The 17,479-nt window shown below is 38.3% G+C and overlaps 1 protein-coding gene across 1 annotated transcript in view; it reads left to right on the plus strand.

Moving 5' to 3' along the window:
* The window catches only part of Tmc1 (transmembrane channel like 1), a 120,331-nt gene that overhangs the window by 3,260 nt on the left and 99,592 nt on the right, over positions 1–17,479 (plus strand). The window contains exons 2-3 of the mRNA XM_021152462.1: positions 3,384–3,546; positions 9,985–10,113. Coding sequence (XP_021008121.1) covers positions 3,384–3,546; positions 9,985–10,113 — 292 coding nt within the window. The remainder of the gene's footprint in view (positions 1–3,383; positions 3,547–9,984; positions 10,114–17,479) is intronic.

Genomic DNA, 17,479 nt, shown 5'->3' on the forward strand with positions numbered 1-17,479 from the left:
CAAGAAAGAAAATTAGTCAACACATTCTTGGGCATGATCAGTTAATGCTTATGGGCATATATTAAAAATGTCACAATGCTGGACAAAAATATTTCTAGCCACATTTAGCAGGGATCCTACAGGTGGTAGACAGAACATTTTAGTTCACTAAAGTGCTTTTCTCACAAATGTTTTTAGCTGAACCCATAGGAAAAGGAGATCTTGAAGTAGTGTGAATGTAGGACTTTGCCCTTAAGGGCACCTTCCTCTCTTGGCTCCTAACTGCCCTACTTATGATTTTTTCTTTGATGTCTTAGACTTTTTATGTTATATCCAAGAAAGCATTACTAAAATCGATATTATAAAGCCTTTCCAGGATATATTTTCGGAATTCTGAAATTTTGTGTCTTAAATCACATCTAATACATTTTTAGTTGAAATTTATTTATAGTGTCAACTAGGGTTTAAGTTTCTTTTTCATAGAATGACCTAGTTTTTCTAGTGTTAATTGTTGTGACCTTATTTTATGTAATTCGAGATGTTTTTGAGCATCACTTGACTATATATTTGTGTTTACTTTGGTGTTCTCTGTTCCCTACTATTGGGGTACATTGATTTTTGTATGTGTGTGTGTGTGTGTGTGTCAACATTTTGGTTTTATTACTTAATATTTATATTTTGGCATTAGGTAGTGTGTGGTACAGATTTCTTACTCCTTTTAGATTTTTATTTATTCTTTTCTAATTTCACAGATAGTTAATGTGTTTTGATCACATTCTCCCCATTATCTTTGGTTATTCTCTTCCTTCTTTTAATGAAGTCCTTCTTCTTCCAGTCAACATCTACCTCCTATTTTGATGCCATTTTTGATTGTGAGCTGCTGCATATAGCTAGAGTCCTCTGCATGTGACTAGGTCAGCAGTTATTTATTTGGTCAGGACAAATTACTAGTTGCCGTGTTCCTGAGATAAACGAGTATCCTCCATTTAACAAGTAACTGTCTATAGTTCCTTAGTGATGGACTGGGACTTAGGAGCCCCTATGCCATGCATGTGGGATGTGCAGGTAGCCACTGATGCTGTGAGCTTATAGATACAATAGTCACGTCATGTCTGGGAATAAGCTTTTTCACAGCACGTCCTCCCATGCTCTGACTCTTAACATTCTTTTTGTCCCTCTCATTTGCAGTGTTCCATGATCCTAAAAGGGGCTTAATATAGATGTCTCATTTGTTTAAGGCTGAGTACTCAAAAGTCATTTATTCTCAGAACTTTAACCACTTAAAGAGTCTCTGCATTGCATACTCCTTATTGTATCAATCAATCAATCAATCAATCAACCACTCAATCAATCAAACAAAGCTTATTTGGCCAAGGTTAAAGCACTATTAGTCCAGGGGTACAGCCAGATATATTTACTAAGCAGTTTATCAACATGTCTGTTAAGCAAATTAGCTGTAGTAGGTCCACATCCCTAAAGGACCAAAGACCTCCCAGTCACAGGGTTTTGATCAGGTATATAGTAGAAGGCATGAAATCCCTCCTGTGGAATGTATCTCAAATCCAACCAGGAAGTAGTTGGTTGCATTCATAGGAGTCATACTATTATTGTACCACTGAGTGCATCTTGCCTGGGAAGTTGGCATTGTAGTTTGCAGGATTCTGAGTTGTGTTCTTTTAAATAATGAACATTTTCTATTTTCAGTCCTTTTATTATTTCATATGAATATTTTGAATTTATTTCCTATTGAAAAAAATGATATTGAGATTGTTCTTGAGTTTTCATTGAATATTGCACACTACTATGGACATTTTTATAATACTCAATATCTCAAGACATGGATGTGCTATGTCCTTCTACTTGGGTCATCATTAACTGTTTTTTTTTAAATCTTTTTAAAGAATTTTCTAGTGTATATAAAGTTTTGGACTTCCTCAGTAAATTATTCAAAGCTAATTTGTTCCTTTTCAGGCCCTTCTATGTACAATTGCCTTGTTAAGCCCCCTTTTAGATCATTCATTCTTAGTATAAAACGGACAACTGAACTTTATATCTCAATATAGATTTTGTAAGTTCTGTGGTTCTTTACTAAATTCACTTATTTATTCTAACATGTTTGCAGAGTCTTGTGGTTTTTTCCACATGTAAGATTATCACATCTGTAAACTGGCAGTTTATTCGATTGAGAGCCTTTCCTTCTTTCTTCATTTTGCTGTGTGATGGTTCTAGTGCAGCCTTCTCAATACACTGTTTAAAAAAATTGATTTTTTTTGGCTTATTCAGTATTTAAGAGGGAAAACTTGTATTTTTTTCCCTCGACTATTGACCATACTAGTAGTATTTATACATGACCTTTATTATGGTGAGGTGATTTTTGCTAATCTTATTCTGTGAGAAGCTTTTACATGAACTTTTACATGTTCAGTTTTGTTCAGTGCTTTTCTACATCTATTCATGCAATCTTTGTCCTTCATTTGGTCAGTGTAGCAATGGAGCAGTGTCATCTTATTTGATTTTGGCATCTTGAACCATCCTTAGATCTCACTGATCAATCCTACTTGGCTATGGGTACGGTGTATAGTCCATTTACTCTGTTGCTATATTTAACTAATGTTTTGTTGTGAAATTTTGCAAATGATTTCGGATATAACAGTGGTGTGGGTCTCATGTAATAAGTTAAGACATCTTCTTCCTTTTCAATCTCCAAGTGTTTCATTGACTTGCATTAACTCTTCTCAAACGTTTGGAATTTATTGATCAATCAAGTAAATATAGAAACAATATATTTTTAAAAGGATATAAAAATACAGTTTTAGAAAAATAAGAAAGAATTATTTGGAGTAAACAATGAAAATTAGTTAGGTGTGGTATTTGACTGAAGCAGGATAATGGATTGAACCTACTAGCTTGTGACAGCCTGGCCACATTAAGCAAACTCCTAAAATGAATAATAAAATAGTAAAACTAGGGTGGATAATTTGAACTGGGAAGAGTATAAAGGATCTTTATCAATTTCTCTAAAACTGTTCTAGTTTGTAGAGATTTCCTTGTGAGCCCTGGTCTGTGTTCTAGGAAAAAGTAATAAATAAATACACAGTGCTTTATAATTTTACTATTACCTGTTAGATGGTAACCTCCAAACTTGAACCTGTTTTTAGTGTATGCTGAAATCATTGCTTTATCTTAACAAATAAAGACTGAAACTGTAAGGATTAATTGTAATGCAGAGATTCCATTTTTACATATTTGAACCACAAAGCAAATTAAGTTAGGTATGTTTGTTTGTGTATGGGGGAAACTGAAGGTTGCCATCACCAGTTTGTGACACAGTTACTAAAAAGCAAGAAGTTGTTTGTTAGTGAGAGAAAACTAGCAATTTCTGATGTGTCAACTGCTGTGTTCAGGTGAAGAAGAAGAAGATAAACTACCTAGAAGAGAGAGTTTGAGACCAAAGAGGAAACGGACCAGAGATGTCATCAATGAGGATGACCCAGAACCGGAGCCAGAGGATGAAGAAACAAGAAAGGCAAGAGAAAAAGAAAGGCGGAGGAGGCTGCGGAGAGGAGCGTAAGTTATTCCTCTGGTATAACTGACAGTATTGTTATGTAAAGCCACGAGACAGAAGGTTGCTGTATGTGAGGACTTCACTGGGATAAAATCAGTTATTAAATCTACTTTTAATAAGACAGGCTTAATCGGGTTATGCCATTTTACTATACACATACACACACAAATATATATACACATATACATACATATATATACATTTGTTGTTGTTTTGTTTTTTTAATTAATGTATTTATTTTATGTAAGTAAATAGCTCTCTTCAGATGCACCAGAAGAGGGCATAAGATCCCATTACAGATGGTTGTGAGCCACCATGTGGTTGCTTGGAATTGAACTCAGGACCTCTGGAAGAACAGTCAGTGTTCTTAACCACTGAGCCACCTCTCCAGGCCACACTTAAAAATATTTAAATACTAACATAAAAGTTTTTTTTTAAAAAGTGAACACACACTAAGAATGTATTATGAGAAATTCCCCTGTAAAAGACGCAAATTGTTACAGGTTGTTATAATGTTATGCTTGTTTTAAATATTTGAAAATTATAATATCATTTGTATACAGTGAAACCTAAGATACATAGAAGGTTCCAGAGGAATGAACTCAGGTCTCTTTCTCTTATGGAGAGGTATTTGGTAAAGTCGGACTAAACTGAATGTAAGAGCTATGAATACTTTCTATAGTTTTACAGGGTTATTAATAAAGGATACAAGTAGAAGTCTGAGTTGCTTGTAGTAGCCACAGCCTAAAATGCTAACTGCTCTGCATTTTATAGAAAAAAAATATGCTGGCCTGTGTTATAGAGCATCGGGGAAACACACACACACACACACACACACACACACACATATATACACATATACATACATATATATACATTTGTTGTTGTTTTGTTTTTTTAATTAATGTATTTATTTTATGTAAGTAAATAGCTCTCTTCAGATGCACCAGAAGAGGGCATAAGATCCCATTACAGATGGTTGTGAGCCACCATGTGGTTGCTTGGAATTGAACTCAGGACCTCTGGAAGAACAGTCAGTGTTCTTAACCACTGAGCCACCTCTCCAGGCCACACTTAAAAATATTTAAATACTAACATAAAAGTTTTTTTTTTAAAAAGTGAACACACACTAAGAATGTATTATGAGAAATTCCCCTGTAAAAGACGCAAATTGTTACAGGTTGTTATAATGTTATGCTTGTTTTAAATATTTGAAAATTATAATATCATTTGTATACAGTGAAACCTAAGATACATAGAAGGTTCCAGAGGAATGAACTCAGGTCTCTTTCTCTTATGGAGAGGTATTTGGTAAAGTCGGACTAAACTGAATGTAAGAGCTATGAATACTTTCTATAGTTTTACAGGGTTATTAATAAAGGATACAAGTAGAAGTCTGAGTTGCTTGTAGTAGCCACAGCCTAAAATGCTAACTGCTCTGCATTTTATAGAAAAAAAATATGCTGGCCTGTGTTATAGAGCATCGGGGAAACACACACACACACACACACACACACACACACACACACACACACACACACAATTTGTTTGTTGTTCTTATTTTGAAGATAGGGACTTAATATGCAAGCTTTGGCTGGCCTGGAACTCACTAGTAAACGAGGCTGGCCTCAGAAGTGCTAAGATTCAAGGTGTGAGCCACCACACACAGCTTATATTTATATTAAAAGTATTCAGCATTTTTTTAGCTCCAAAATTTTTACTTCTGACACTGTAGAGAGTCATGTGTTGAAATGCTATTTTTAAAAGATTATTGCTTGGATTACTGGAAATTTACAGATGGCAGGGAGGGAAAGTGTGCCTGCACACAGCTAATCATGGAAAACCTAGACCCTCTTGCAAGGAGTCAAGTGACAAGGCAGTCTGTCCCATAGGTTTGAAGGTCGCAGGGCTTTGTGGACTACCACGGGGCAGTAGGGTGCAATATTCCTCTACCTTGTCCACCTCTGAAGATACCTTTTAGTATTTGATACCTCTGTTATGTTATCCCTGAAATAATCATTATTAAATGAAACCATATGGAAATTTGTCAGGTAGAGAGGCAAAGCTGTATTTCTGTCTAGATGACAAGTAACCAGATTGGTTCTTAATGTTTTAGCGTCAGTTTTGAATTTCACTTCCACTGTTAATTCTTTTTCCTCCCTGAAATTTTCCTTTCCTCTTGACTACCATGATAACATTTGCTTTAAATTTTAACTGATACTTTTATTTGCATTTTCTTTTCAGTGAGAACTTTTTTTTTTTTAAACCAAAATGAAATCCAATTTCAAGACCCATGTAACATTATGATCGTTAGTGCCATTCCTATACAGGAATACGTCCTCTTAGCAAAGCTTGTTCTTCTTTGGAGGTATTTCCTCAGGTGAACATCATCCATGTAACCACGTGTGCCGTAAATTCCATAATCGAATTTGCTTTTTCTCCTCATTTATGTCTGAGGGGAAAATCTTTATGAGAAGATAAGTTGAGCTGGAATTTTTCTGCCTTAAGACATTCATTTAAAATGCTCAGCCTCTGGGAAACAGACCTGTGGCCATGCACTGGATCTTCTTCTATGAGAGTATCTCACCTCAGTTTATCTCACTCCCATTTTGAGAAGATTCAAAGCACCTTTATGTCACTCATCAACTCCCCAACCCTCTGTATAGCCAGCCAACTTTAGTTGCATACTGTTAGCATTTATTTACCATGGCTAGCTCTGACTAACATTTTAGCATCCGTTTTCTATGTAGTTGAAAATCTTTTGTTTAAATGGGATATGTTCTTGAAATTCATTTTGAAAAAAAAAAACTATTAGACAATCAAGGACAGATTGATTGAAGTGCATTAATGGCAAATGTTTTTCTTTTGATGTTCTAGCAAAGCCTCGGGGAGTTTCCCTTGCCCTCGCACAAATTTTCTAGCAAGTAACTCTAAGGTTGTAATGCTATCCTTGGTCATAGTTAAGACATATTGCCAAGTTAGATACTGTAGAGTATTTCTAGTGACATCACAGGCTTTTCTTGACCCACTTTTAAACGAGTAAGCAAAATGTTCATAGTAGTGAAAAAAAATTCAGTATGTTATGTTTCTTTGCCTCACAAATGCTGGTAAGCTTAAGATAGCCTTTCTTGCATAGAGCACTTCTGAATTTCAGAAGATAGAACATATGTGATATATATATATATATATATATATATATATATATATATAGTGTGTAAAAATGCTTTAAGTGGTTTCTAGATAAGCAGTTTTCATGTAACGGATGAAAGTGATATTTTAGTTGCTTGTGTACACTGTAAAGTACATCAGGATCCTCTTGGAGCTATCATCAACATTTAACAGCAAAGTTTTTAAACACATGGAAGCCTCAGGTCATGTAGGGTAGAATGTACATCTTCCCACGTCATTGTCACCTTGTGGAGCATTGCTGTGCTCTAGGATGCTTTGATTCAATTACTGGGTTCAGGATGATAACTCAATGCTATCCAGAAAAGTTTAATAATACATAAATGTTTCTTCAATAAATATTTATGCAGACCCCCAAATTCATAGTGTAGTAAGGGAGAGGGTACACAGACACAAATTATGGTGGAATAAGATAGAATATATGTGCTGGAGAGAAAATAGGAATAAAGTGTTTGGAGATCTAGAGAAGTAGACATTCCTGGAAAATGAGTATTAACCCTACATAGGAAGTAGGGGCTTAGTATTAGAAAGGTCTTTCTTAGATGCTCCCTGAGATTTGGCATGCAAATTTATAACCTTTGAGATCATTCAGGCATTGATTGGCTCGTTCTTTTATCTCACTGAAGACTGTCTTACACATGACTCATAGTGGAACTCAGCAATGAAGTACATTATCTTAGTTAATGTACATATGAATTATTCAGGTAAAGATTTGAAGTATCAAATAATTAGGTTACTAATTTTAAAGATTTTTGTTGTTGTTGTTGTTTTTTTGTTTTGTTTTGTTTTGAGACAGGGTTTCTCTGTATAGCCCTGGCTGTCCTGGAACTCACTCTGTAGACCAGGCTGACCTTGAACTCAGAAATCCGCCTGCCTCTGCTTCCCGAGTGCTGGGATTAAAGGCGTGCGCCACCACTACCCGGCTTTAAAGATCTTTTATTGCAAGCTGACTCCAGTCTTGATAATTCCACTCATCCATTCCATGCGCTAGCTTTCTTTCTCTTCAAGAGAGGTATGTTTTGATTTGTGTTCCTATCTATAGCTATATGGAAACAAGTTTAATTATCTTAAAACATTTACATTTAAAAACATATCTATCTTTTCTAAGACTAATTAACCCAACCTCTATATTGCTTCAAATTGTCAAATTATAAAAGTAACAAAAATTGTGATTAGAGATATAGTATTTTATGCCATTTTTACATAGCATCATAGGACTCAGGGTAATAAACACCAAATGATGAAATAGAAAGAGCCGAATGATAATGCACGTTACATCCTAGTACATGCCCCTATATAATTTTCTTGAACCAAGTTTCCTATTCTAAGCAAAATATTTGTCCTAGTTTTCTTTCTGTTGTTGTGATAAAAACACTGACCAAAAACCAGCTTGCTCAGGAAAGGAAGTTAGGATTTCTCACCACAATCTATCACTGAGGGAAGTCAAGGCAGGAAATCAAGCAAGAACAAACCATGGAGGAGAGCTGCTTACTGACTTCACCCATGGCTGGTGAAGTTTTCTTTCTTATACCCTGGTCCATCTGCCAAGCGTCAGTATCCTCCATAGTAGACTGGGCCATGCTACATCAGCTAGGATCAAGAAAATGCCTACTAGACATGCCTACAGGCCAGTCTGATGGAGGCAGTTCTTCAACTGAGGTTCTTTCTTCTCAAGTATCAAGTTGACAAGCAAGGTTACCCATTTGTATTGCCCCCAAACTACCACTAGAAGGTGTTATTTTACATGAGTAATCTAAATTTTATTTTGTATGAGTAATAAAGGCATGATTAGAAACTCCAGATTCACAACAAGTCTGCAAATCTGTCTCCCTGCATTATAATTAATCATTTAAAAATAGCTTTCCCCCATATTCCTATTGTGTCCAGTAATAAGCTTAGTGAACTATAAAATGTGTGTTTTTATTTTTAAAAAAAATGAATAATTTACAATTTCTTTTTTAGTCTGGGTCTAGTGAGTTGAATACTGAGAATCCTGTATGAGAGTTGTTAGCAGTTGTAAGTAAAATACTTAACTAGATCTTTGGAGAAGGCAAGCAGGAATATGAAATAGGATGGCACCAGCTGTAAAAAGCAGCTAGCGCTTGTGAGTTGGAATCCTGGGAAGGGTTAGAGTGAACATGTCGAGTGGAGAGGAAGGAGAAACGGAGGGAGCTGAAAGTGGAAGCTGGTCCCACATGGTGGAGATGAGGAAGCGAATTCTGCTAGCATTGGGAGAATTCTGCTAGAATTGGCAGAATAGAATCACTTCCAGCTCTGGGAGGGGCTTTTAGCTCCTGGAGTAAAGTGACGCTAGGGAGGAAGTGTCAGCCTGGGAGGCAAAAAGAAGTAGGCAGGAAGCCACAGGAAAAGATGGAGGGCACTTAGTAAATCTCACAGTCTGAACATAGCGTTGAAAAAGCAAACACATGGCTGGTAACAGAGCCACAGCCTCATACCATAATATTAAGTATGAAAGCGTGTATTTAAAATTGAGACAGTAGCCTAATAATTAAAACAACCTATTGCCAACAGTTTGATTTCTACAGTATAGTATTACATTGCTCCACTACGCCATGTGGCTTCTGTTTAGATTTTGTTTTCTTTAGCTTCTAGTTTTTCAACAGTAAGATCACAGAAAAAAAAAAAAAAAGAGAGAAGAAAAATTCCTTTGAAGGGGGCTTCAAAGCATTTGCTTCCACCAAAAGTATTTCAAGTTGAATTTTATCAAATGAAGTTTTTGGGTGTAATTAACAGATTAGGCTTCTTTTGAGAAACAGAATTTCCTTCTCCCTGTTTCAATTTTTCTCCCTTTTCTCTGGAGACAGGGCTAATTTAAAAATTCTAAGGACACTTCAAAGACATCTTCACCTTTAAGTTATTATCCTTATTGAAAAATAAGGATAGGAAGGAAACATAGAATTGGGGAGGATAGCTGCCAAGGGGAACAGAGGAGAGACGCGCGTGTATCTTGATGGATCTCTAACTCTCCTCTCCCCAGCTTCCTTGTTCTGACAGCCGGAGGCTGAAGACATAAAAGAACAGTTCCATTTTGAGCATTAGAATGCAAATGGCATTGTTGAAGGTTATAATAATCCTCAAGCCGGATTGCAAGTGTTGAGATGTGAATTCTAGACCTTAGGGAACGTCTCATTGGCTTTGGGCAGCTGAGTTGGCAAAGGGGGGCTGCGTATCTGACAGGCGTCCTTGTAGGTTTAGAAACGAAGTTTAACCTTTGGTTTCATTTCCTTTTAAAGGGAAGAAGAAGAAGAAATCGACGAAGAGGAATTAGAACGGTTAAAAGCACTGCTCGATGAGAATAGACAAATGATCGCTACTGTCAAATGTAAACCTTGGAAAATGGAGAAGAAAATTGAAGTTCTCAAGTAGGTTGCTCCTTTTCACATACAGAAACAGACATCTAAGAAATCTGATTACCTATGTATTATACATGATGTTATAGTCTCATGTATGCACAAGCTAGAGGGATTTGGGATTAATAATTACAAGCTGAAAACAATTTTGAGCAAAATCGGCACATGGATTCCTGTAACCTCTATGGTCGCCTTGAATCCTCTGCTCCTCAAACCGGGGTTCCCTTCCTTACTACGTCTCTTTAGAACAGTATGCTTGAACCTTACCGGGTTGCGTGGTTACTTACTCTTGTTTCTCTGTGGAGTTTATAGACTCTAATGAACTTTTCCATCGTAGTTCTCATGAAAGCACAGGGAGACTGTTATACTGGCAGAGCAGTGCACAGGATTCCGATTAAGGATTATGCTGCCAGCTGGTCCTTGATCACGTCGCAGAGACCCAATTTCAGTTTCATGACTGCTGAGGTGGGTGCAAACACACCCAGCACACGGCTTTCGAAACTTCTTGGATGCAAAGAGAAACAAGCATCTCTCTTTGGGAGCAGGGGTTGCTTGTATGAGTGCACATGTGTAGGGTATGGTAACATTGTTTCCTTGTTGTGATTTTGGGAGTGACAGGTGGTGTGCAAAGGAACATGTCTGGATTGATGCCTATGTCTTCCTCTCTCAATCTTGCTACAGATGCTGTATTTTTCCATTAGACTGTTTTATATATGGTGGTGTGTTTCTAAAACCATCTTCCTTCCAGCCCATTTCCAGAATGATGCTGTCAAATGGTAGGAACACCTAGTTGTAGCTGGTCCTGATTAAAGGAACTGAAGGAGCAATCCGGATTCTGCTCCTCTAGACCTGATTCTTCTAGAGCCGGTGTGTTATTTCAGGAAATTATTTTACAATTTAGCTCCCCAGGAATCCAGTTATTTCATTTAAAAGAAAGAAAGAAAGAAGAAAGGAAGGAAGGAGGGAAGGGAGGGAGGAAGGGAGGAAGGAAGGAAGGAAGGAAGGAAGGAAGGAAGGAAGGAAGGAAGGAAGAAAGGAAGGAAGGAAAAAAAAGAAAGAAAAGGAAGAAGAAGACCTTACCTTTTGTTTTTGGATCTGGATGTCCTTTACAGAGTTTGTGTCAGGTTTTACCTTGTGAATTAAGGTTTTCTGGGCTCCAAACAATACTGTTTCCAGTGGTAAGCACCACTCTTTTCTACGCTCCCCCCCCACCTCTGAGTGTGTGTGTGTGTGTGCACATACAGTATCTGTGTATATCTGTGCATATAGCCCATGCACTTGTCAAAATACTTTTCAGTTAATGCGATGGTAATACACTGACATAGGTTTTGAAGTATTTTTATTTGGCAAATTAGAAGCCTTTTCTGGCTCCTAAAATATATTTTGAGATATAAATAGCTCATAAAATCTTCCAACCTGGGATACACACATGCAAATATATAGAGATGTTCAAATATTAGAAAGTAGTAATGCCATGAAGTTCCAAAGAATAAAATGGAGGAAGAATGTCAAGGAGCAGCCTGGAGCTATAGAAGAACAATTTTACTCACATACACACACACACACTCAAACACACATAAACACTCACATACATGCACACACATACACATGCATATACAGGTATGCATGCATATATACATGTAGGCATACATGCACACATACACACACACACACACACTCACACACTCACGCACACATAGCTCCTTTACTTGCATTTCCCATGTAGGACAATAGGACAGTTGAATAGATATGGGTTTCAAATTTGAGTTTGAATTTCTTGTCTTCAGTTTATTGGCTGAACAAAATTGGAGGACAAGCGTAGTTGTTCTTCCCCACTATCTCCCATGAAATTATAGACGATGTGCCATGGGAAGCACTTGGCACAGTGTCAACCAAAGCACAAGTCTTGAAAGCCCCACTGGGAACAGACTCCTTGCCCCATGCCCTGCAGTATGATAGAACACAGGGAAGAGCTGGAACCTGACAAGGTTGGGTAGCAGGAAACCGAGCTATAGGGAGCCCCCAGGGGATGGTGACACACTGGGGGTATATGGATTAATTACCATATTTTAAAGTGTTAGCAGAAGAAAATAGAGGATATCTTGACAGTTTGGCAGAGTCTGAGGCAGACCACTCCCAGGTCTCCAGAATGCTTTTAATATGCTTTGGCTATAGTCTTGTGCATTTCAGAGTATGCCAGCTTAGGCTGGACTGTAGAAATTAGTGGCTTTCTGAACACAGAGAAATAGGAATCAGAATGAAAAGAAGGGCAAACTTAGCCACAGCACCAAGACATGAGTTGAGAATGAGAGCTCAGAGTGCATACAGAATTAGGTAGTTTTTGTTTGGCTACTGTGGTATCATTTTTTCCTTAATATTTTTTAAAAGTATTTCTTTTATGTATATGAGTACACTGTAGCTGTCTTCAAAAACACCAGAAGAAGGTATTGGACCCCATTATTGATGGTTGTGAGCCACCATGTGGTTGCTGGGAATTGAACTCAGGACCTCTGGAAGAGGAGTCAGTGCTCTTAACTGCTGAGCCATCTCTCCAGCCTCCAAATTATTAACATTGAATCACAGCAAAATGTACACTAACAAAATTAGCCACTTTTTAAAATAATCATTTTCTTTTACGTATGTATACCTTTTAAATGCAGGAGATTTTATGTTTTAAAAAAAAATGTGTTATGTTCAGCTTCTTATAGACAAGTGGCACACCACATTCCTACTTGAAACAGCTGGAGTTAGGCAAGAGCTGTCCTGTATAAGTTATTCACTCTCAGTTTGAACCAGATTCTGCACTGCTCTTTTTTTTTTTTTTTTTTTTTTTTTTTTTTGCTTGTTTGTTTGTTGTTTTCTGCTTGGTTGGCCCTTGCAGGCATTCAGATCCTCTGCCTCCTAAGAGACCAGCTGGGGAATCAGCTGGGTACCAAGACAGTGATTCAGAGCAGCCTAGTCAAAGTCAGCCACAGCGTAGAAGAGATAAACTGTGGTTGTTCACTTGTGGGCATAGCTCATTATCTCAAGATGATTCTTCAAGGCTGGGCAACTTGACTCAGAGTCCATGGCTCTATGTACCAGTGGTGCCCAGTGTTGTGGCCTCCCTAGTTTTCCTGTGGGCAGAAGATGTTAATATTAATGTTGCATTTATCTTCCTCTGCAGGCTTTGAAGCTGTGTGAGCTAGCTTCTCCCATATAGATTCCAACCACACTGTCAGCCGGTGCTCACTGCCTCATAGAATGTGTGCCGGGAAGTTCCCCTGACTCTGCTTTGCTAGGGCAAGGGAGCCAGAGAGCCTTTCCTCTGCCTCTATCTCTTTCAGAGTGTGCTGGCTAGTTACTGTCAACTTGACACAAGCTAGAGTCATCTGAGAGGAGGGAACCTCAATTGAGAAAATACCTACATAAGATCGGACTTCAGGCAAGGCTGTAGGGCATTTTCTTAATTAATGATTGATGTGTGAGTCCTGGGTTTTATAAGAAAGCAAGCTGATCTAACCGTGGAAAGCACGCCAGTAAGAAGTGTTCTTCCGTGGTCTCTACATCCACTCCCATCTCCAGGTTCCTGCCCTGTCTGTGTTCCTGTCCTGACTTTTTTCAATGATGAATAGTGATGTGGACATGTAAGCCAAATAAATACTTTCTTCCCCAAGTTGCTTTTGGCCATGGTGTTTCATCACAGCAGTGGTAACTCTAATTAAGACACAGAAAAATCTATTTGGGAAATGTTTTCAAGACTATGTTTTATTCATAGAAGCAGCCTCAACGACTGTTGGTGCTAAGTCTGATCAACCAAGACCATAGGCTCACCATTATTGGAACAGGTATTTTGTCACAGGTTTAGGTTTGTGTGGGACACCAAGACTTCCCTTTGTGCTCTGGACTCTAAAAATATATAATATTTCTAAAACTGATTGCAGGTAGGGACAATGTATTTGAACTTTCAATAATCATTCTCAAATCCTTAATGCTTTTTGAGATTGTAATATAATTACATCATTCTCCCTCCCCTCCAAACTCTTCAGTATAGCCTACCTTTCAATTCATGGCCTCATTTTTCAATGTTGTCATGTTTGTGTGTGTGTGTGTGTGTAAATAAAGCTTTTCAGCTTATATACTGTTACTTGTATATATGTTTTCAGAGATAAACTTTTAAAAAACATTTACCACTAGGAATAGAAGCATCTTCAGGACTCCCAGTCAAAAGACAGTGATGGAGCCAGGGATGTCACTCAGTAGCAGAGTGACATCCCTGGCTATGCATGTAGGAGGCTCTTGGTTCAATTGCCAGTGCTGCAAAAGTGGGTGAGGAGGAGAACTGGGTAAGCAGTTACTATGTAGGTAGGAAGCTGTGGGAATGTTTAGAACGTGTATAGTCTTTAACCAGATATGCATAAATCTTTGCGTAGATGGCCCAAGATGGAAGTGTTTTCTTTTTTATTCTAAAAAATCACCAATAAGAAAGCAGGATCTAGAGACACTGCTGAGCTCTGAGAAGCAGAACGTATTAAGTCCATCACTCTGAGGAGTGAGCACAGGGCGAGGGGAAAGTGGTGCTGTATTTCTCATTGATCCGAAAGCCAAGGGTAATTTATATTCCTTATCTATAAAACTTTTTTTCTATTGTGAGTAATAAGTATATTGCATATTTTAGTTACTCACAGATATTCGCAGAGGTTGGATGGCTAGATCTTCTTGCTTGCAAAGGCAGCCACACTCACCTGGCTGTAACTAATAAGGGTGAAATAACACACCTGGGCAGAAAATAGCTGGTGTACTTACTACTCGCCAGAAACAAAACCTTTGACTGTAACACAGCATTATGACTAAAGCTAACTTGCAAGTACATTATTTTGTTGCTAAGATGTAGCCTTTAAAAAATCAAGGGACTGCCCGGGCATGGTGACACATGTCTTTAATCCTAGCACTTGGGAGACAGAGGCAGGCTATCTCTGTGAGTGTGAGGCCAGCTTGATCTACAAAATGAGTTCCAGGACAACCAGGGCTCTGATATACAGAGAAACCCTGCCTCGGAAAAAAAAAAAAAAAAAAAAAACCCACAAAAGACAAAAATGAACACAATCACACATCCCAAGGGACTAGACTGTGATCTTAGGCTATCTTGAACTTCAACAATTTACAAATCCAAGAGGGTGGATTGTCTGTAGTTTTCAAACTGGTGTCCTCAGAAGTCAAGTGGTTTAGTCAAATCAGTTCAGGGCAAGGAAGGCCAGAGTAAGAAGAAGGCCACAATGTGGTTCTTGCCAGCTACCCCTAGCAAGGGCCCATGCTGTGCTATTATAAGTGTTTGCCTATGAAACACTCATGGGAGAATGAACGCTTCTGTGGACATTAAAAGAACCATCACAAAATGACTCCTATATGGGTACTGACTAATGCTTATTTTAGGGAGGGAATAATTCTAACTTTTCATAAATCAACAAATAAGAGTGAGGTCTTTATTTCATGGGGTTGGCTCATAGAACATCAAATAGTATGATATACGTTAGATACTAATGAAAATTAGACATCATATTAAATAATTTCTATGCTTTGTGGAACCCTGACCCAAATGGTTCTAGGATCTGTCCATTTTTGTATCTGTGATTTACTAGTTATGAATGAAAAGCCAAGTAAGTTACCCTTAGCATCTCATTCATTGGGGATTATCAGTCGTGAAGCTAATATTTCCCCCTGTTCAGTGTCACTCACCCTAACCCCATTCACTGGCTTTTTATGCACTTATTTCCCCTTTAGTTTTTTGGGTGAGGAAGTTACCATATTTCTAGAAAAGTGAGACCAGACTACAGGTGATTTCCTGTGCTCAGCTCTTAGTCCCAGCCCCATTCTGTGGGCTTGTGTTTACTATGAGCAGTTGTCATGTGATATGGAACATACATATTTTCTTCATCAGACATCGTAAGGAAATGAAAGATAGCACAAATGAGGACTTCTCTGCATGTGTATACACTGAGCTCAAACTTTATCATGCTGGTTTCTTTTTTAGCTAAGACCTATAATGATACACGGGTCTCCCTGTCCGACTCCTCAGACCATCCAGTGACTAGATATCATTTTTCACCCAAAGAACAAGACATTTAAACCCGTGCATCTAAATCTCTGTAAATGGCAAGTAACCAATTAGCGCTTCCTCCCGGAAGTGGGCGTGGTTCTGCTGTTGTTGGACCTGCATTCTTAAGGCAAGAGAACTATGGCCACAGCTGCTCTGGACAGTTCCATGATTGGTGACCAGGTGAACAGAGGACAGTATAGAGCTGACTCAAGTGCCCCAAGATCTGCTACTTTGCATAGTGAAAGTGCTTTCAGCTGTCCACATTTTTATTTAATTTTAATTCATTTTATTTTTTGAGTTGTTCTTAAGAAAGTCACACTAAATAGGCTGACCTCAAGTTTGGTTCTTTCTTCCGTAGTCTCAAGAGCTAGAACTCCAGGTACATCTTACCATGTCTGCTTCTCTTATGACCGGTTTTGAGCTGCTTGCAATTAAAAAAAAATTCCCCCTTTCATTGAAAATTGGTTTTTTCCTCACATAATTTATCCTTGTGACAGTTCCCTCTTCCAGTTCTTTCCCACATCCCCTCTTGTCTTTCTGTCTCTCATTAGAAAACAAAAACACAGCTGGGCAGCATGGTGCTGTCTCAGCAGAGACAGGTAGATTCCTGAGATCCAGGCTAGCCTGGTCTACAGAGCAAGTGCTAGGACAGGGTGTGGGGGCTATACAGAGAAACTTTGTCTGGAAAACAAAAACAAAAACCCAAACCAACCAATCAACCAACCAAACAGACAAACAAAAAATGAAAACAAGCCAGGCGTGGTGGTGCACGCCTTTAATCCCAGCTCTTGGGAGGCAGAGGCAGGTGAATTTTTGAGTTTGAGGCCAGCCTGGTCTACAGAGTGAGTTCCAGGACAGCCAGGGCGATACAAAACAAACAAACAAACAAAACCCCCCAAAACCAAACCAACCAGCCAAACAAACAGGCTTCTAAGGAATCGTAATAAAATATAATTAGATAAAATGAAAAAAATAACACACCAGAATTGGGGAAAAAAATACCAAAACCAAAACCAACAAATAGAAGGAAAGAGTACAAGAGAAAGCATTTGTTCTCCCACTCTGGGTTCTCATAGTGACACTAACCTAGGAGTCATAATCTATGCATTAATGACCTGGTGCAGACCCCGGCAGGCCCTGTGCATGCTGCCTCGGTCTCAGTGAGCTTTGATCGTGTTGGTTTAGATGGTCTTGTTTTCTTGGTGCCCTCCATCTCCTCAGGTTTTTAAACTCTTTCCATCTCTTCTTCCACAGGGTTTTGAGCCCCATGAAGGGAGGGATTTGATGGAGACATCCCATTTT

Source organism: Mus caroli, unplaced genomic scaffold (assembly GCF_978045245.1).
Source record: "Mus caroli unplaced genomic scaffold, Mus_caroli_1 scaffold_20, whole genome shotgun sequence".
NCBI lineage: Eukaryota > Metazoa > Chordata > Mammalia > Rodentia > Muridae > Mus > Mus caroli.